Source organism: Bidens hawaiensis, unplaced genomic scaffold, assembly GCF_021521415.1.
Source record: "Bidens hawaiensis isolate Kalapana, Puna unplaced genomic scaffold, B.hawaiensis_p1.1 tig00029865_1, whole genome shotgun sequence".
NCBI lineage: Eukaryota > Viridiplantae > Streptophyta > Magnoliopsida > Asterales > Asteraceae > Bidens > Bidens hawaiensis.
Window position 1 is genome coordinate 139,317 of NW_027494949.1, and position 22,584 is coordinate 161,900.

The following is a 22,584-nucleotide window of genomic DNA, read 5'->3' on the forward strand; positions in this document are numbered from 1 at the left end:
TGTGCAATGCAAAGGAGGTGAGAGTAAGGGTTTTTAGTGGTGACGTTTGGAGAGAGAAGGTGTTTGACGGTGGTGTTAAGGGGTGACTTTAGACTTTAGAGTAGCCATGAGCAATGATATGTTGTTTATTTTTAATAGATGACACCAGTGATAACATGTCTAGATATTTACCACTGTCTATCAAGTTTAGTTAAGTATGAAAACAACTTTATAAACTACCTTTATATTATCTACCATCTATGGATCGGTTCGAATTTTTATGATTATGTTAATTTCAACAAAATATACTTGGTTTGAAATATTTAAGTGCTGGAGTTAGTTTATGAAACATAATCTTCTCAAATTTATATGTATCAAAAAACTTAACTCAATAATACCAAGGGGTTAAAAGAGGTAATCCTCTCCAAGTGATGATAATTCAAGCTCAATTATTATATTTGAGTTATCTAAAATCTAAAATATAAATATATTTTAGATATAATATAAAATAGTAAAAGTAAAACTAAAATATATCCATTTAAGTTTTATGAGTAGATGTTTTACATTGAAATAAAATAGTTAGTGCATAATAGTTGTAAAACATAAAAGTAGCATGAATAAGTTTTGAAATCAGGCCATTTGATAAGAGAATGATGGTGGGTTCGGGTTTCATGAGTAATGAGTACAGATATGATTACTTTCGAGTTCGGCTTAACAATTTCTTAAATCAAATTTCAGATTATGGTTAAGAGTGAAGCCTAATCTTCATCGAGTAGATCTTGCTTTTTCATATCATATAAATTAAAATATTTACTTTTACAGGCGATATTAAATTCATTAATATCTGTAACACAAAGACACTTGTCAAATCACTAGAAGCATAAATCAAACCATGTAATCAATTTATTTAAGACAGAATTATAAATTTTGTCCTTTAAAAAAAACCAAAAACCGGTTCGTGTCCTTTTCTAAGTTTCCTTGCAGGCGGTGTACTTTAAACTTTTTTTTTCTACACGTTATGTCCTTTACGCTAACTGGGTTAGAAAAACTCAGTTAAATGCCCTCACGTGAGACGCATGTGAGGGCATTTTTGTCTTTTCGTCTACTGGTAGTTATTTATAATTAAAAAATAAATTAATATATTATAATAATAATATATCATCAAATCCAGTATCCATCTTCTTCTTCACCATAATAACCCCCAGACCTAATTCTTCTTCAATTCTTTCTCCTGCTTCCGTCTTTAACATCCAGCCGCCGGTCAAATCCATCACCGCCGCCGTCCGACGCCGGAGATCACCGCCGGAAAACGACATGTCAGTCACTAAAAATGATCTTCCCGTCTTCTTTCTCTCTCTCTACTCTCTCCCTCCCTCTCACTACACCAACACCACCACTACCTAAGCCACCGACCCATCCTTTTCCAAAACTCCGGCCACCATGAACACAAAACCCACAGCTACCGCCACACACCAACCAACACTTGTAACTGCCACCACAAGACCATACTTTCTTAAATCGGCCACCGCCAGCCACCGTCACAAATTCCGGCCACCAGAAACAACCACACCACCATACCTGCAACCAGTCACCTACATCACCACCGCCGGAGAACCCATAAACCCAGATTCCGGTCAAACTCGCCGGAGAAGACACAAACCCAGATCCATCTCCACTCCCACCGGAAACCACCATGGTCAACCACCCTCTTCGATTGCAATCAAGTCCAGGGGTTTTTATATAGAGAGAACCGAATTATTCTATGCACTTGATTTTCTATATAAAAATCTACAAATGGTTTCACAATCAATTATTGACCATACTACAGGTCTACAACACAGGTTCACCGCCAAGATTGAAACCTGATCACATAATTGAATCTTTCCCATTTGCCCCAATCGAGCCCAAATTTACAACCACCACCAAACGAGCACTAATTTTGCAATCGATTCCTCAAATGCAACGGTGGAAAACCAATTTACAGATCTGGTTCTTTAACCGTAAATTTTTGACTTTAACCAACTTACCTTCGGCTACAAACATATTGAGCTAAGTCAGCGTCTTCTTAAGATTCGCCGAAAGATTCTTGTTTTTCTCTTAAGCAGCATCTGAATTTGATTGGGAGTGGATGGCAGTGGTGGTGGGGGTGATGTCATATAGCAGGGGAGACAAGGAAGAAGATAGTGGTGGTGAGGGTTTGACCGGAATCTGGGTTTATGGGTTCTCCGGCGGTGGTGATGTAGGTGACTGGTTGCAGGTACAGGTGAAAAGACAAAAATGCCCTCACATGCGTCTCACGTGAGGGCATTTAACTGAGTTTTTCTAACCCAGTTAGCGTAAAGGACATAACGTGTAGAAAAAAAAAGTTTAAAGTACACCGCCTGCAAGGAAACTTAGAAAAGGACACTAACCGGTTTTTGGCTTTTTTTAAAGGACAAAATTTGTAATTCTGTCTTTATTTAACAAATCATACAAGTTATGTCAACATCACTCATATACAAAGCACTAGCAGAGTAATTTGTTATTGAAAGTAACAACATAATTTTGTTTTCTTGTAATTGTGAGAATATAGTCATATAGATGTCAAGAAGAAAAATATAAATCTTTTTTTATTAATATAAAATAAAAAACAAATTTGTTTGAGACAAAACACTAATTTAGATTTTTTCAAAATCCAAGCCATTTATTTTATTTAGAGTTAAGTGCCATTTTAATATCTATGGTTTGATCAATTGCGTAACTTTAGTACATATTTTTTATTTTGTGCAAATGGCTACCTGAGTTTCAAAATACTTACAATTTTAGTACTTTTTTTAACTCCGTCAATTTTTCTCCGTTAAATCAAGGGTATTTGGGTAATTTTACCTTTCTTCTCTCTCTGTCTTCTAAATCATCTCCCCCTTCTACCTATTCCCCACAACCACCACCATTTCTTAAAGATACCACCATATTTGTATATCTCATCACCATTTCTGACAAGATACCAACATATCTATGTTTAAAACCACAACCACAACCACAACATATCCATGTTTAAAACCACAATCCAACAACCATCGCCGGACCCCCGCAACAACCCAGCAACCATCGCCGGACCGCCGCAACACCCAGCCACCACCGTCGGACCGTCGCAACAACCCGATAACCACCGTCGGACCGCTGCAACACCCAGCCACCACCGTCGGACAGTCGCAACAACCCGATAACCACCGTCGAACCGCCGCAACACCCAACCACCACCGTCGGACCGCCGCCACTAACCCTAGACACCACCTACCAGACCTGCCGCCACCAACTTAACCTTACCTCCAATAGCATGTTATGAGAATGTAAAAAAAAAACTTCAGATGTTTAGGGTTCGGACTTTGAGATTTTGGGAAAAAAAATTTAAAGAGGGTAGATAGGTATGCAGAAGACGAGGAGAGAAAAGGAGAAGGAAAAAAATAGTGAAATTACCAAACTGCCCCTGATTTAACGAGCAAAATAAACGGTGTTAAAAAAACCAAAATTGCAAGTTTGTTGAAACTGAGATAGCCATTTGCACAAAATAAAAAATAGGTACTAAAGTTGTGTAATTGATCAAACCATAAGATCTAAAATAACACTTAACTCTTTTATTTATTTGTTATTATTATCCTTTAGTTATATCGATTCACAAACAAAAGTGTCATTTTACGTGGGAAATTGTTTATTAGGAATAATGGCTAGAAGATAAAGGTGGCCATACCCACATTAGATGGTCGTCAAAGATTAGACGACACAAAATAAAGTTCCAATCAATATAACTATGTCCTCAGGTTTTAATATATAATTTGAGATGAAAATTCTTCTAATAATCGAAATATGAAGTGTTTACATCAAAACATATTGTAAACGGGCAACAAGCTGCGTCACAAACCCTTTTTGAATATCAAAACTCAAGGTTTTAATTAGTCTGATTCAAGATAGATAACAACAAATAATTTTCGATACTTACTACTACTTTGTGTCATCGTGTGTTTATTTCTATCGTAACTAAAATACGATATACTAATCATGAGAGTAGTAATTTTGAATTCTTGTGTTTTATTTATAGCTATATATGTTAAAAAAAACTCACGTAGCCATAGCCCATATGATATAAGACTTAGTAATGTATTAACTTTTACTCGCATACAAAACTTTTTTCATCGAAACATACTTAAAAATCATGCCTTGCACGATACACTAGCACAATCATGTATCAACGTTCTTCTTGATGTGTCGCTCTTACGTGTAGATTTTATTATGAATCATTGTTATATACGATCACAACTCGCGTTAGATATGAAATTTCTCCTATGTGTTTCATATAGTTTTAGGAGTTGATCTTTTTTTTTGACCTATTATTCATATTTCTTAGTTTTCATCTTTAAAACTAAAAATAACATGTTAATAAAAAGACATTTTATAACTACAAGATATGGAATTGATTTAACACACTCAAGCCATTAACATTACATGAGATATTTTGTCATGTAACACATGCCAACTTTGTTCTAATTACACAACCACTGTCGCAATTTTAGTACACATAGTCTAACAACTGTAAGGCATTATTGGTACCAACGGTGTATTATATATTTATATTGTTAACATTAATTGCTAAATTAATAAAATGTAATTGATCGTGTTAGGGCTGTCACTTTTACCCAAAACTCGTAACCCAACCCGAAAAACCTTGTACCCAAACCAGAACTAACCCGAACCGAAAAATCCAAACCCGAGAAAAAACTAACCCGAACCCGAACCGAAGTAATTCGAGCTGGTTTTCAGGTTTGATTTATAAGTTTCGGGTCTACCCGAATAACCCGAATAAACTTTTAGTTTTGAAATTAAATAATTTTAAGTATAATAGGCTTAGTCTTAGCCATTAAAGGTATCAGAATCTGACCATAACCAATTGTTGTTATTCCAACTATTATGGATCATTTGTTTATTTTTAATTTATGTTTTCTGTTTATCATTAATAGCAACCGTAATGGAATAATCAAATCACGTGCGATTGAAGAAGATTATGGTTCGAGTTAGTTACTTAGTTTTATTCTTCTTTTAAATTATTTTATCAAGTTATGTTGATTTATTATTTGTTTATTTGTTTTACGAGCAAAAAATAATATGTTGTTTTAATTTTAGAATTAAAGTTTTTTTATTTTGTGTTTTGTTTTGTTTTCCAGGATACTTGAAACCCGATTAACCCAACCCGAATAATTTCGAACCCGAAAAGCCCATGAGAGATTTGGGTTGGGTTTCGGGTTAAGATTTACAACTTTAAAACCCGAAGAACTCGACCCGAAACCCGAAAAACGAACCCGAAGAACTCGACCCGAAACCCGAAAAACGAACCCGAATAACACCCCTAGATCGTGTGTGACATCAACAACTTTACAAAGTAACCTTGATATATTATGAATACCTACAAATACCATGATCCACTAATGGTGCTCTCATCTTATAGTAAGTTACACATTGCATAAAATCACTCACATGAGTAGTTGATCCATACATTGCTAATATAACAACTGATTATAATAGACCACTGATATGTTTGGATCATCATCCTTGCTAATAAATCTATAATACATTAGATATGTGACTCTTAGTTTATAGATGGGTAATTATTATACTCAGTGAATCATTTGAAAATAGGTGATACATAATTTTTGTACATACTTCATATGTATGTATATATGCTAGCAATCTACTGTCATAGGAACATGTAAGAAACTTAAGTGAAAGTTGTTTTGTAACGGTGTCATTTGTCACAATATTTTAAGTTTGTTTTTGTTTGGATTGTTATAAAATGTACAATTTGTTATAAGGATGGGTTAAAAGATATATATTTTATAGTATATAGTGATGAAAATTTTCTTACATTTGCGTGACTAATCTCATGTTGTACATATAATTTTATTACAGTCTGTAGGTATAACAAGTCAAAAGTTTTGCGACTCCTACATAAAAAATTATGACAAAATTTTCAATATGACCATTTTTAAGAGAGGGAAAATGGATTTTAACCCATTAATGTCTAAGATTCTCAAAATGGATAAAAAAATTATGGACTGAGGCGACACATTGGGATACGATTCGACGCAATTTCTAGACCAATTATAATGTGACACGTGTAAAAAATCCTGACAAGCTTGCCAAACTTTTGAAAATATTGAGGGAACCGTCCATATTTTCCCACTAAATATTTTTCTCAAAAGCAGTATTCTCAGACGGTTTTTTAATGTTTTTAAACTGATCCGAACAAATGATCAAAAACCTTGAAAATTGTTCCTTTTTAAATTCCGTCTTGGGAGACGCATTTGAGACAAATTTGTATCAAGGAGACGAGATTAATATTTTTCCTTTCGGGTCCGTCCAAATCTTATCATATATGTTGAATCTTCATATCTTCAAAACCCTTTAATCTTCATCTATTAAAACCCTTTAATCTTCTTCTAAAACCTTGTTCTTTGGTCTTCAACTTCTTAACCCTTTGTTCTTGAATCCAAAATCATGAAGTTTAAAAAGGAATGGTGGGTCATCATTCAAATCAATAAACTGTTGGTATCTACACATCCACTACATTGAAAATCAACATATTCATAAGTTGATATATTCAAATCCGATATAATGGAAGAATGGAAGAGGAAGAAGAAGGATCATATATAAAAGCATGAAAAATATAAAAAAAATATTTAATAAAAATATTTATACTAAACATGTCGGTGTGGACGAATTCTGCTTAATTCTAGTCGGTGTGAACATATTAAAAATAAATCATGTCGGTGTGCACATGTTTCCAACTTATAAGAACAAAACCGTAAATCTCGTCTGCTTGGTACAAATTCATCTCAAATGCGTATGTCAAGGCGGAATTTAAAAGGAACAATTTTCAAGGTTTTTGATAATCTGTACGCATCAGTTAGAAAACATTAAAAAACAGTCTGGGAGACTGGTTTTGAGAAGAATATTTAGTGAGAAAATATGGACGACTCCCTCAATATTTTCAAAATTTTGGCCGACTTGTCAAGATATTTTACACGTGTCACATTATAATTGGTCTAACAATATCGTTGGATCTTATCTTAATGTGTCGCATATGTCTATAACTCACCCAATGGGTGGTAAGTTATAGGTTCCACAGGGTAAGGGACTAGACATCTTACACAGTTTTACATTCAAGTATGAGACTAGATTAACACAACTATTCTGTAGTCGGAGATGAATCCAACCGAAAATGAAACATGTTTACCAAGCAGAAAAATCTTTGAGTTCGCGTGTTCCAGCACCTACTACTTTTCTTTTCTTTACAACAACATTATTACCATCCAGTTGCGATGTTGAATCAACCTTAGCCGTCCTCGCTTTCAAGTATTTACCAACACCAACACCACCAGAAGCCTCGGCTTCGGCTCCGATCCCAGGATTACTGTACCATGATCCTATCTTCTCCTGAAAATGAACATGAAAACTAATTTAAAAAATGAAAAGAAAAAAAAAACAGACGGTATAAACAAACTAACATTCTCTTCATCCACCGCAGGCTCGTTCTTCTTTTCTTCTTCCTCTTCTTCATCGAGTTCCGAGTAAGGATTCACAAATACCGATACACTAATTATCTTTATCTCTTCCTGCACAATTGATATGTTAGAACACGTGTGCATGATACCAAAAAACTGATCCATTTAACAGAAATAACAAAAATCGACGGTTTGGTTTGGTTTGGTTTTATGTTATCGGAAAAAAAACATATTTTCGGTTTTGCATGTATTAAAAACAATAAAACGAACCTTTATTATGAATTTTAATAATTATAAGAAATTAATGGATAGTGAAATTACACTTTTAGTCTGCTTTATGTTTTTACATGACTGAAATACCCTTCCAAGACACACGACTCGAGTTTAAAAGAAAAAACTAACACCCGTTAGTAAAAATGACGAAATGTGCAAACTTTTTAATACAAGGGCATATTCCTTAGTATAAACCTAAGAACAAAAAGTGTAATTTACTCAAAATAATTAAAGCTCAGATGAAGAATAATCAATTAATTAACAAAAGATTTAGGACCAAATTCGTTATCATGGGCCAATATTTCTTATTCCCCCATAAACTTCAAGCCCATATGGTAAAACCAAAAAACTGAAAACTAGAAAATTTAAAGCTCTTTCATTTTTATTAAAAACTAGTGTATTTACTCGGCACGTTGCGCCGGGCAGGTCGGTAAAACTCGGACGCCAGTAATACTCAATCGTTGTCGGTCTCAAGTGTTGAAGCGGTATGTCGACGCGAACTCAGTCAGTTTCGGTAAGGTGCGTTGTAAAAACAATATATATATATATATATATATATATATATATATATATTGAGATGGACCAATGGGGGTGGCGTCAGCCAGTAAAACTCAAGTGCTGGTAAAACCAACCATTGTCGATTTCGGGCGTTGAGCCGGTGAGTCTACACAAATTCAGTCAGTTTATGTCACGTTCATTATGATACCATAACTAAAAAAATCGTCATCCGGTTGGTATTCGTTACGGTATCGGAACTAAAACAAAACACGATGAGTATATGCGAATTCGATCGATTACGATTACATTTGTGACGGTACCGAAACTAAAACAAAAGGATCGGTAAAACCCGGTTGTTGGTAAAATCCGAACGTTATCGATCCCGGACGTTGTCCCGACAAGTCAACATGAATAACCGTTTAGTTATCAAATTAAAAAAGCCAAAAAAGCTAAAACCCTATAATACGGCGCCACATGAACCAGTCATGGTCATGCGGCCCATATGGTAAAACCAAAAAACTGAAAACTAGAAAATTTAAAGCTCTTTTCATTTTTATTAAAAATTAAAAAAGAGAGCAAAAAGATAACCGACTGTCGAATCATATAACAAGCGATAAGATGATATAATTAAATCAGTAATACTAACCAGTGGTCGATCATCATTATCAACAGGGACCTTCTCCATAACTGACAAAGTTGTTAAACCTCCTACAACTCCACCGAAAACCGTATGCTTGAAATTTAGATGATTTGCTGACTTATACAAGATAAAAAACTGTGAGCCGTTAGTGTGGGGCCCACTGTTCGCCATGCTAACAACACCTCTACCAGAATGAAGCAGTTTTGAGTTTACTTCATCTTTAAAGGGCTTTCCCCATATAGATTCACCTCCTTTACCAGTCTCAGTTGGATCACCACCTTGTATCATAAAGTTCCTGAAAATATGGTGAATTAGGAGTTGAACGAGCCGAGCAAAAACTGAGCCCGTTTAGGCTCAAGCTTTTGTTGTGTAACTTATGAGAGTTCGGCTTGTTTATAGCTCTTTTTCTAAAGCTCAAGCTCGGTTCATGAGTAGCTGTGTAAATGAGCCAAGCCGGCTTGTGAGCTACTCGAGATCGGCACGTTCTGAAGCCACGCTCAATCTGACCGCGGGCCTAAAGAAGCCTAATATGTATATGGCTAAAGTAAAAATTAAATATTAAATAAAGATAATTAAAAATGTATATAAACTATTGAGATAACTTCAGGTTTGGTCCTTATGGTTTCTTAAAATTATCTATTATGATCCAGTAGTTTATTTTAGGCTTTTATGGTACGATACTTTCATTTGACGATCATTTTAATCCAATCCATTGACATCATCCACCAACCGCTAGTTAATACAACTTTGAGGGAGGTTTTTTGTATTCTCACATGCTTTAATCACATAATGTCATATTAGCGAAATCCATATGGTCAATTGTAATGCGTGTTAAGACTTGTTTGACATAATACCGTAGAGTTAGAAACGAGGCGAACATCTAACAAACGTCCAGAGAACCATTCGGTGGGAAGTTCTTTTATGTTAATCTGCTTAATAAATGAACGAACATGAACAAAATATTTTCTTTCGCTAAGCTTAATGAACAAACACAACAAGAGTCGCGTTCGTTCAATAATATCCATGAACCGTTCGGTAATGTGTTTATTTGCGTCCGTTTAGGTGCGTCCGGATAGGTTCGTAGTTCGTTTGTGTCTCTCCCGTTAGGTTCATGTATTAATATTTTACTATCAATATTCTTATTTATTTGTTTTGCTACCCTCATATATTATCGAATTAATATGTAATCATGTACTGTTACTATAAATATTTTTATGTGAACTTAATATTTGAATTAATATGTAATTGTTTATGGTCGTTAGTGTCTTTTTTGTTCGTTTCCAGCGATGGCCCACTAGGGTCGTTTATGTCCGGTTGTCCAAGGTATGTGAAAAATACACAAAAGCCCCTCAAAGTTATATTGACTAACTGTGGGTGGATGGCGTTAAGGGGTGGACTAAAACTGATAGTCAAATGAAAGTATTGCACAATAAAAGCCTAAAATGGACTATTGGACCAAAATTGATAATCTTAAGAAACCACAAGGACCAAAACTGAAGTTCTCTCTAAACTATTTAATAAAAAATAAACCAACCGAGCTCAAGCTTGAAAAAACAACTCATGAACTAGAGCTCGAGCTCTTGTAAGTCAAAAATGAGCCGAGCAGCCCGGCTCATTTACACCCCAGTCATGAGTAGCTTTTCAAGCTCGAGCCCGGCTCATTTATTGTCTATTAGTTATTCAAATGCATTATTAAGTAAGTTTTATCATAATTTTATATAAAATATTAATTAATCAATGTATAAATATATAATTAATATATTAATAAAAGAATTAGTTTAAGATCAGCAGCTTGGTTCGAGCTCGATACATGAAACTCAGCCTCGAGCCCAAATTATTAAATACACGCCAATAGAAACTCGAGCTCGGACTCGTTAAAGCTAGGCTCGATTTGAGTATTTAGTGACCCGATCTCAAGTAGCTTATGACCAGCTTGGCTCGTTTACAGCCCTAATAACAATGTAAAAGAATTTAAATTGAAACTCAAAAGAAAACAATATAAGAAAAAAAATACCTTATATTTCTGTGAAAAACTACCCCATTGTAATATCCTCGTTCACATAAAGTGATAAAGTTCTCACATGCTCTTGGAGTTATATCACAATGTAGTTCTATGTTTAAATCACCATGTGTAGTATGCAACTGAACATAACCTTTTTTCTTGGGGTTTTTCTCAACTTTCACATACTCAAACTCGTTCCTTGTGACGGGATCGTATGATGTAGACGTAAAAGATCTAGATGTTGCCCCACTTGTGTACTGGCTCTTCACCTATAGAACAAATTCTAATCAAGTTAACATAGGTAAATCATGCCAGGTTGGCGGTTAGAATTAATCTCACAAGTCAGCAAGTCAAAAATAGGTCAATAGGTACTTTCAAAAGTTTATAGGACAAAAAAAATAAATAACTAACTTCAACTTTTAACACTTATCATGTTTAAAACCCTTTAAACAGGTTAACAAGACAATCCACTTATTAAACGGCTCGTATTCTGGTGGACCTGTATTTTTGGACGGGCCGTCTTCGGGTTGACCTGTTTACTAAAACAAGTCATGTTGATCCAACCCAAAACATGTTTTTACGTGTCGCCTTATGTTATCTATAAAGTTAAAAAGAAAACCAACCATTTTAGCGTTGACAGGTGTCCGATCACCCGACATATGCATAGCAATTCGGGCAGCGGTTTTATCACTTGAAGCTGCTTTTGCAGCTGCAGCACTTCTTCCATGAACAGAAGCAGATGCAGCATCAACAATACTGAAAGCCGGTTGTTGACTTTTGATGTCACCGTTGGACTTTGGGTTATCTTTAATGCGTTCTCTAGCGGCTAAAATGGCAGCTAGTGCAGCGGCCCGTTCACTCTGAGCCTTGTTTCCACCGCCACCATGTAATGCGAGTTCACGCCCCTTCTCAGTTTTTAGCTCCTTTAACATTTGCTTTATGTCGCCTTTCACGTTTATGTTGTACGTTGGATCCGACTCCATTTTCGTATGTTCTGAAAAAAATTCAAATTCCCATTAGTATTATCGTCGTTAGGCCTGTAAACGAATCGTCAGTTCAGTGAACCACTCATTAATCTTTCAGCAGAAGTTCGTTTCTTAATAAACACACAAACATGAACAAAAAGTTTGATTCATGTAATTAAACGAACAAACATGAACACATGTGTCGTTCGTTCATTTATGTTCGTGAACATGTGTTTACATTCGCTCATTTAAATTTGTTTTATGAGTTTTTTTTTTACTGGGTATAAAATATAAATGATTGATTGGTTCTCTAGCTTATGCTTGTTTAAGTTTGTTTCGTTAATAGTTTTAACAAGTTTTTAGGCCCGATACATTGTTTTTCAGATTACACTTGACTAATTTCAGCTAACTTATGTTTGTTGGTTTACGTTCATGAACCATTCATTTATATTGCTAACGAACAAACGTATACAAACACGAACAGGTTCATTTTCTTCATGGCCAAACATGAACAAGATAATCTGCTTGTTTAAGTTCCCGTGTTTGTGTTCGTTCGTTTCGTTTGTTAAACGAACAAACATGATCAAGCCATGTACGTGCTAAATTCTTTTCATTTACAGCCCTAATCATCATGAAAATTACCTTCATCATCAACTTTCAAGTTTTTTTTAACATGATCAAAATCCACCAGAGTTTTGTTATCAATCGTGTTTGGATTCTGCAAACGCGTATATACATATCAGAAAAACCTCAAAAGTCAAAACCACATATTTATGTATATGAAATGCATTACCTGAATAGTAATGATGTCTTCTCTTTTAAAAGGTTCATCAGTTAGAAGCTCCTTCCAGTTCTTTGTTTTAAGGTTCAGTTCTTTAATTGCCTGTCCAGAAGATAAAGATAGATGCAATTGATTTGTTTATAAAACATATATTATTAATTATTAAACAGAAATAAACCTCATAAGAGAAGACGTTTCCGGTAGTCTTTATGGCAACAATATGTGTAAACTCTGTAAACACTTTGTTTAACACGGGACAATGATACTCTCCTACAAAATAGAAGTTGATTGCTCAGAACTTTATAAAATTATAGAAGATTTGGCATTCAATGAATGCTCCATAAGTGTAACATATCATAGAACGAAGATTAAAAGTAGGGGTAAGCAAAAAACCAAATTAACCGGAAAAAAAAACGAACTGACATTTTTTGTTTTTTTGGAAAACCGAATTTTCGGTTTCGGTCGGTTTTCCATTATTAACAAACCGAACCGAACCGATTGATGGTGATGAAGATGAAGATGACGAAGACTAGGACTAAATTTTGAAGATGAACCATAGTTATTAAATGCGGTAGGCGCACTCAAGGCGCAAAGGCGCAAAAAAAGCGCAAAAAAAAGCGTGGGACTCAAAAGAAAAGGCGCACTTAAATAATAAAGTTCCAAACAAATTTTGTAATGGAAAATACCACTTTTTTCAAATTCCAATATATTTCAAGCCATAATACACCTATAAACTACCAAAATCATCTAAATTCCCAAAAGAGTTAAGTGCCATTTTAGTACATGTGGTTTGTCTAATTCCGCAACTTTAGTACCTTTTTTGAATTTATTGCAAATAGCTACCTAACGTTTCTAAAAATTGCCATTTTAGTACTTTTTTCTAACCCCATCTATTTTGTCCGTTAAGTCAGGGGTAATTTTGTAACTTTATTATTTTCTTTATTTTGTTCCTTCTCTTTTATATAAAGACCACCACTATTGCCATTTGCCACCATTGAAGACCTCTGACTGTCAAAAACCACCCCCACCACCAAAAACCGCCATTGCCACCTTTAAAAACCACACAAACAATATCGAAAACCACCACCGCCAACACCAAAAACCACCGACGCCGCAGTTATTCACATCTGAGAGCCACCATCACTCCTTCTTCAGATCTGTCATTTGCAGGTTTATGGCCGATTTCAGTGGAGAGGGAGTAAGGTGTAGATAGATTGAGAAATTGAGTGAACGGAGGATATCGATTTTGACAGATAGCCAGAAAATCGATGGAGTTTTCTGACGAGTCGCCGGAAAACCGGGAGGGTTTTCAGATCTGATGAGAGAGAGGGTTGGTCAAGAAATTGTGTGGTTGTTGACTGGTGGCAAAGTGGTGTGAGATGTGGTGGTAGTCTCGGTGGTCTACGGTTGTTTCCTCTGGCTCCGGCCATTGGTATAAGTACCATCGCCGCCCCTTCAGGTAGGGTTCAGCCGGGGCTGTAATACAATGGTCGCCGGAATTGCATAGTGGTAGTGGTTCAATGGTTGTGTGGTGGTGGTTAACTTGTTGGTAAAGAAGAGTAAAAGAGTATGTATATTATGGTTAGATCGAGGGTTTAGTTGGTGGGCAAATTTCTATTTTTTTTAAATGTTGCTTTCCACTCTTATTTCACGGAAAAGAAAAAAAATAAATGAAAGAATAAAGAAAATAACGAATTACCAAATTGTCCCTTACTTAACAGATAAAAATAAACTGGGTTAGAAAAAAGTATTAAAATGGCAAGTTTCACAAATGTGAAGTAGTCATTTGCAATAAATCCAAAAACGGTACTAAAGTTGCGTAATTAAACAAACCACGGGTACTAAAATGGCACTTAACTCTTCCCAAAATAACCAACATATATCATCAAAGCAGACCGTTTATTCAAAAACGAATGATCTGAGCATTTTCCATCAAAAGTAATTACAATTTATAACAATCTGAATTAAATTAAAGTTTAAAAACATGTTAACATGTTGCATGATGCCGATTAGTAAATAAAACTCACTGCATTAAACTTTTTATTGTGAAAAGGATGCATCTTTAAATAATTAAAATTAAAAAATATGAGAAATTGAGAATCAATCACAAGCTCGGTTAAGTGTTAATCGTGTTCTTTAATTATGTTAACCCAGTTATTTTAGGTAAGTTGTTTAAATGGGTTAAGTGATAAAGTTAAAGAAAATCAGATAAAATCAAGCAGAAAAATAAGCAAAGGCCGACTTTTCTCCTAAATTAGCGCATGTAATTAAAGAACGCGGTGAACCACCGCTTCACTCAAATAGACTTGGTAGTCAGAAGGAGAGGGGTAAACGATTGTATGTATTGTATATTGAATAGGAAGGTTCCACGTAACTCGCGTCTAATTTTGTTTTTGAATTCAATATATATGCGGTACCTTGAGAGTTCTTGTGAAACGTTAGTGGAAAGACGTCTTGTTGTTTGAGAGGATTTCCGGTAACAGGATGTTTACCATACTTGCTTATGTAGGGAATTATGTGCCTGCATCATAGAAATAGTAGTTAGAAAGTTTGTTGGTTGCTAGGTAAATTATCGAAGCATTGAAGATAGAAATAGAAATGAAAAAAGAGGAGACTGACATGATATCAAAAACAGTGCCATCATCGGTGCAGACTGGGTCTTCAAATGGAGTAAAAGTGAGGCTGCAAAATGAGAATGAAATTGAATTCAAGCAAGCAATAATAATAATAGAAAAGAAAAGAAATGAAGCGTACGCACGCGCAGCAATAGAAAGGGAGGCGTTTGAAAGGTGTCCGTAGGTCTTTGGATTTGGCACCGCCCCACTCGGTAGCCCACTCCGTCTTCGTTATGAACATCCGATCTTTGCTGTGTTGCTTCTTCCCCATTATTATTATTATCCTCTTCGGTGCCCTAGATCCAAAGTTCCAAACGCCTACTAATTATACTCAACAAGCATAAAAATATGATCCTCCAAACAATAAGATTGACTAATACAAGTCAAACCATCTGAGATCTCGTATGCAATAAAGTATTAAATTTTCATTACCAATATAATCAATACAGATATGCCCACAAAACACAGAAGCAGCTAGTGTAAAATACAGTCACGGTTTCTCAGGACTTTTCACAAACACTTGGTGTGCATCCACAAAATGAACAATATATTTTCTAAAACCCCAAATTAAACTTCAATTCAGCCCGATATAATAACAATACACCATAACGAGCTACAAATGAAGCTCAAAATAAATATTACTAACAAAAATATGTAATAATTATGCTCAGCACGTTTCGCAAACACCTCGTGTGCACCCACAAAATATTTCCCAAAACCCCCAAATTAAACTTCGACCCGACAACATATAACAACACACCATAAATATCCACCAATGAAGCTCAAATAAACATTCTTGGTGTAAATTACAACCCGGGTTTCTCAAGACTTTTCACAAACACCTAGTGTGCACCCACAAAACATACCCCAAAACTCACATATTAAACTTCAATCCCGCCAAGTATAACACCAACACACCATAAAGACTCACCAATGAAGCTCAAAATAAACATCACTAACACAAAAACGTAATAATCACACAAGACTTTTCACAAACACCTAGTGTGCACCCACAAATTATACTTCAATTCAAACAAAACCGATAATAATAAACCATAACAAGCTATGACTGAAGCTCAAAACAAAGATTAATAACAAAAAAGAATGCAAAAATCACACTCAGGACTTTTCACAAACACCTGGTGTGCACCCACAAGCCATTAAATTTAAACCTCAATCCAACCATAAACACCGACCAATGAAGCTCAAAATCAAAAACCCTGAACTGAAACAACAAGAAGAAGAACAAGAACTCACCAAACGAATAGATCCGAATCAATAGAATCAATCAAGAATCAGAGTGAAGAAAGCAGGCTGATGGGTTTATTATTATTATTATTATTAAAGAGATAAGATTCAGACTGAGAGAGATGGGAAAGACAAAACCCTTTCTTTCTCTCTGTAATTTGCTTCTTTTTCTCTCTCTAAATAATCCTTAGCTTTCTCTCTCTAAAACCATCTCCATCCTTTGGGCATTATCATCTATATACAGATCAAGGGGGTAATGTGTAATTTATTATTATTATTATTATTATTATATAAAATAATGCACTTCAGGAGCACATTAAATATTTTTCTATTAATGTTATTATTATTTTATTATTTAAACAATACTCGGGTTTTCATCCCACCATTTATTATGTTAGAGATTTCTGCTCTTATGGTTACACAATAACTGTTAAGCAACAGACGGCGGTATGGTTTTTCATGAAAACGCTCAAGCAAAACTCTGAAAGCAATGTGGGCTTGGTTTAAGACAAAAAGTATGGTTAGACTGAGGTAACGGAGTTCTATAAATTTGAGGAGCGTAGTGATCTAACACAGGATAGTTGTAGTTCCAAAATATATAACTTAATGCTTTACATTAAATATTTTTCAATAACTGGTGTTGTGTTTTTTTTTATATTTAACTGAACTTACAAGTAGAATTTAATGATTTGTTTAATGTTTCATATAAGATGAGATTTTTCTAAAATGCCATTCAAAGTTTTATTAATTATTTTGTTGCTACGTAAATTTAACTCATAGTACGGCAATTGATATGGTTATGAAAGAGTGAAATATAGGAAGCTATACATTTATCTTAAAAGACAGACTGTTTTCAGAATGATAACCTCGTTTAATAATTAACAAGTATTAAGTAAATGATTGTGAAAATCATATGATTTATATATATTATTCTAAACGCAGCGATGTATAAGATGATATTTTCATGGTTGTGCATGTCTAATTATGTGTTATTATATGAAATTTGGATTTTGATTAAATGTATAAATTAAACTTCAATCCCGCCAGTAATCATAACAAAACACCTTAAAGATTCACCAATTAAGCTCAAAACAAACATTCCTAGCTTAAATTACAATCCGGGTTTCTCAAGACTTTTCACAAACACCTGGTGTGCACCCACAAACCATTAAAATGAATCCACAAAACCCAAAATAAACCTCAATACACCATAAAGACCCATCAATAAAGCTCAAAACAAACATTACCAAAAAAGAATGCAAAAATCACACTCAGGACTTTTCACAAACACCTGGTGTGCACCCACAAGCCATTAAATTTAAACCTCAATCCAACCATAAACACCCACCAATGAAGCTCAAAATCAAAAACCCTGAACTGAAACAACAAGAAGAAGAACAAGAACTCACCAAACGAATAGATCCGAATCAATCAAGAATCAGAGTGAAGAAAGCATGCTGATGGGTTTATTATTATTATTATTATTATTATTATTATTATTATTATTATTATTATTATTATTATTATTATTATTATTATTATTATTACCGGCTTATATGGTTGAGAAAATGTTTTTTATATAAAGGGGTGTTTGGGATTCCTTATTTTACCGTCCTGAAGGGATTAATAACAAAATTATAACAAAAAATGCGTGTTTTGGTTGCGAGAAGTGCAATTTCTAGGTCACGTGATCAATCCTGAAGGGATTACCGTGGACCCAGCTAAGATTGAAGCGATAAAAAATTGGAAGACTCCACAGAATCCGACTGATATACGAAGCTTCCTAGGGTTAGCTGGCTACTATAGGAGATTCATCGAAGGTTTCTCCAAGATAGCCGCACAATTGACTGGTATGACACGAAAGTCGGTAGTATTCAGTTGGGGTAAGTTTCAGGAAGAAGCTTTTGAGGAGTTGAAGAAAAGACTCACACAAGCTCCAATCCTTACTCTACCTGATGGTGATGAGGATTTGGTTGTTTGTGCAGATGTCTCACATCAAGGGTTAGGTTGCGTGTTGATGCAACGAGGAAAGGTGATAGCTTACGCGTCTAGACAGTTGAAAGTCCATGAGAGTACTTATCCGACGCATGATTTAGAGTTAGCAGCTGTAGTGCATGCTCTTAAGATATGGAGGCATTATCTGTACGGTACTAAGTGTACTATCTATACAGATCATAAGAGTTTAAAGTACTTCGAGCAGAAAGAATTGAACATGAGGCAGAGAAGATGGTTGGAGTTGATTAAGGATTATGGCTGCGACATTAAGTACTATCCCGGTAAAGCTAATGTGGTCGCTGACGCGTTAAGTCGTAAGAATGAGGAAGTCCTTGCAACAGTAAAGTCATACAAGTTGATCATGAACCCAAGTCTTTTTGAAGAAATCATCAAGGTGCAGTCAGAGGTGTTAGTAGATGAAGGGTTAGTAAAGAAAGAAAGGATTTATGGCCAGCAAGATGAGTTGATGGAAAACACTCATGGAGTTAAGCCTAGGTTCGACCGTATGTGGATCCCACGCCATGGTGATCTTAGAAGTCGAATCTTAGATGAAACTCATAAGTCAAGGTACTCAATCAATCCTGGAGCTACAAAGATGTACCAAGACTTGAAAAGAGATTACTGGTGGCCTGGAATGAAGAGTGTCGTAGTAGATTATGTCAGTAAGTGCTTAACTTGCTTACAAGTCAAAGCCGAACATCAGAAGCCTTATGGGAAGATGCAACCGCTAGAGATACCTGAGTGGAAATGGGAACTCATCACCATGGATTTCATAACTAAGCTACCTCGTACAGCTAAGCATCATGATACTATCCGGGTGATTGTGGACCGTTTGACCAAGAGTGCTCACTTTCTGCCCATACGAGAGGCCATCTCGTCAGAAACGTTAGCAAGCTTGTTCATTAAAGAAGTTGTAACCAAGCATGGAGTACCGTTATCGATCGTGTCTGATAGAGATACACGGTTTACTTCGAGGTTCTGGAAGAAATTCCATGAAGCTAGGGGGACGAGGTTGAACATCAGTACGGCGTATCATCCTCAAACCGATGGACAGTCTGAAAGGACGATCCAGACCCTTGAGGATATGCTACGTGCTTGTGTTTTGGACTTTGGAGGAAGTTGGGACGATCATCTGCATCTAGCAGAGTTCTCTTATAACAACAGCTACCATTCAAGCATTGGTATGCCACCGTTTGAGATGCTTTACGGTAGACGATGTAGGACCCCGGTGTGTTGGGGAGAGATTGGCCAGAAAGAGATGGGAAGCCTAGAAGTTGTGCAAGAAACCTCTTCGAAGTTCGATCAGATCAAGGCAAGAATGAAAGCTGCTCAAGACAGACAGAAGTCGTATGCTGATAAACGGCGACGACCTATTGAGTTTAACGTTGGTGACAATGTGATGCTCAAGGTCTCTCCTTGGAAAGGAATTATCCGTTTTAGGAAGAGGGGGAAGTTGAGTCCGAGGTACATTGGACCGTTTAAAATTATAGATCGTGTAGGCGAAGTGGCTTATAAACTAGACTTGCCAGAAGAGTTAGAAGGAATTCATTCAACCTTCCATGTTTCTCATCTGAGAAAATGTCTAGCTGATGACATGTCCCACGTGCCATTAATGGACATTGAGGTTGATGAACAGTTGAACTACATTGAGCAACAGATCGAGATAGTTGACCGCAAGGAGAAGCAGCTTCGTCACCAGGTTATACCTTTAGTGAAGGTGATATGGAAGCATCGCAAAGGTTCAGATGCTACTTGGGAAGCGGAGGATGAGATGCGCAAGTTTTACCCAAATTTGTTTATGTAATAGTTAGGTTTCGGGGACGAAACCTCTTTAAGAAGGGAAGACTTGTAACATCCTACTTTCGGTTATTATAATAAAAATAAATTTCGTTATTTCATAGTGGGTCGTTATCGGTTTAGATAAATAGAATACGAGTTGGGCTAGTGTTGGTTAAATGAATATGGGTTATGGACTTGGGTTAGGAAAGAAAGAAGGAAAGACCATGGGCTTAAGCCCATGATCCATATATATATAAACCCTTAATATCCATTTAATCCTCATTCACACATATTCCATACACCACCCAAAACACACACTTAAGATTTCTCTCTAATTCTTCCTTATCTATAGCCGAAATCAAGAAAGAAACCGAGCACCGACTCGAGGTAATGATAGTTTAATATTGTACGAGCCTAAAACGTTAGTTATAGTCGCGTAACGACGAGCCGACACCGTTAAACCGTTTAAATCACAAGATCCGGGTGGAATCGGGTATAAACCGGACCTAAGATGAGTTTAGGGATCACCCTAGCTCAAATCTGGATCAAACGGGACGAAAAACGATGAAAACGGTGGAAGAACGAGTGAGATCTCGTTTTTCCGGCGAAAACGCGGTTTTCCGGCGATGACGGCGCCGGAAAGGCGGCGCCGGAAAAGATAAAGGTGTCAGGGAATGTTCCCTGACCTAACCCTAGTTCGCAAAGGAAACTTAGAGAACTAGAGGGTGATTCTTTAGCTAGTTCGCTAAGGAAACTTAAAGAATCAGAGGGTGATTCTTTAGCTAGTTCGCTAAGGAAACTTAAAGAATCAGAGGGTGATTCTTTAGCTAGTTCGCTAAGGAAACTTAAAGAATCAGAGGGTGATTCTTTAGCTAGTTCGCTAAGGAAACTTAAAGAATCAGATGGTGATTCTTTAGCTAGTTCACTAAGGAAACTTAGAGAACTAGAGGGTGATTCTTTAGCTGATTCGCTAAGGGAACTTAGAGAACCCGAGGGTGATTCTTTAGCTGATTCGCATAAGGAAGCCTAACGAACTAGGCTTGATTCTTTATCCGATTCGTTAAGGAAAAGGGTAACGAATTACCCTTGATTCTTTAAGACCATTCGTTAACAAAGATAACGAATTATAAGGTCTAATTCGCTAAGACCAAAGTAACGAATTGAAGTTTAACAGAAGGACAGAATGGTCCCTGAACTTAGAAAGGAATGAATTAATTACAAATAAGCTAGTGATATGGCTAGTAATAGATAATTAATACGAGTAATTGTTATACAGTTAGCCGCGCCCAACTGAAGAAAGGAATAACAATTAACGGTGAACGTAACCGATTTCAGGTGAGTTTCTAGCCCCATTTATATGTTATGTTTTCGGGGCTGTGTGCATACTCAATATGTTTGTTAATACGCTTATCCTAAGAGATAAGCGTATGCCTTATGTGAATAATGTGAAATGTCTGAATGATTGCTTGATGGTACGTGAACGATCTTCGGATATTGCACGTACTGTCAGGTTGTAACGCTATGAATAACGTAAGTATGATATGTATGCTTATGTGTATGAACGTGATAAAGTTAATAAAAGAATGAAAGGATGGTTGTATGGTTGTATGGTTACGAAAAGGGTACCGAGCCCTAATAATACTCGAGGTATGATGTATGGTTGTATGGTAACGAAGAGGGAATCGAACCCTACTAATATTCGAGAACTAGGGAACCGAACCCTACTAATATTCGAGGAAAGAGGGTACCGAGCCCTAATAATACTCGAGGAAGGAGGGTACCGAGCCCTAATAATACTCGAGGAAGGAGGGTACCGAGCCCTAATAATACTCGAGGAAGGAGGGTACCGAGCCTTAATAATACTCGAGGAAGGAGGGTACCGAGCCCTAATAATACTCGAGGAAGGAGGGTATCGAGCCCTAATAATACTCGAGGAATGTAGAGCGTAATGTTCTTTATAACGTAAGATATGAAAGCAAGTTAGTACAAAAGAAAGTATGAAAGTATGAATGAAAGAATATAAGTTTGTGTGTATTGTATAATGTATGATTAACTAGAACTCACTCAGCGTAGCTGACTTTTAGTATGCACGCAGGTGAGTAGGATGAGGCAGCTCGCTTGAGGGGACACGTGGCGTTGAATAAGAGACTGGCATCGGAAGGCTCAGGGCGTGTTATGTTTTAATTACTTAGTTTTCGAAAGACAAGTTGGTTGTTTAAGACAAGTTTTGAATTGTTATGAAATGTTTTATTAAAGTTTTTATATTCCGCGAATGTT

General features: G+C 36.0%; 1 protein-coding gene across 1 annotated transcript; it reads right to left on the reverse strand.

Annotated features, from left to right (window-relative positions):
* Positions 1–7,109: 7,109 nt before the first annotated feature.
* LOC143579499 (peptidyl-prolyl cis-trans isomerase CYP65-like) lies at positions 7,110–15,582 on the reverse strand. The gene is made up of 11 exons (XM_077062790.1): positions 15,429–15,582; positions 15,290–15,352; positions 15,088–15,191; positions 12,849–12,940; positions 12,683–12,772; positions 12,532–12,607; positions 11,548–11,918; positions 10,937–11,193; positions 8,929–9,217; positions 7,515–7,622; positions 7,110–7,443 (listed from the first exon to the last, which is right to left on the reverse strand). The coding sequence occupies exons 1-11, from the start codon at positions 15,554–15,556 to the stop codon at positions 7,240–7,242; spliced, it is 1,782 nt and encodes a 593-aa protein (XP_076918905.1). The 5' UTR covers positions 15,557–15,582; the 3' UTR covers positions 7,110–7,239.
* Between the last annotated feature and the right edge of the window lie 7,002 nt (positions 15,583–22,584).

Bases quoted from the DNA above. Each gene is read 5' to 3' on its own strand.
- LOC143579499 (XM_077062790.1), bottom strand. From the start codon at position 15,556: ATGGGGAAGAAGCAACACAGCAAAGATCGGATGTTCATAACGAAGACG. The intron at 15,192-15,289 runs GTCAGTCTCCTC...TCTATGATGCAG, and splicing joins GGCACTGTTTTTGATATCAT to GCACATAATTCCCTACATAA. The intron at 11,194-11,547 runs GTTGGTTTTCTT...TTTGTTCTATAG, and splicing joins CACCTGTCAACGCTAAAATG to GTGAAGAGCCAGTACACAAG.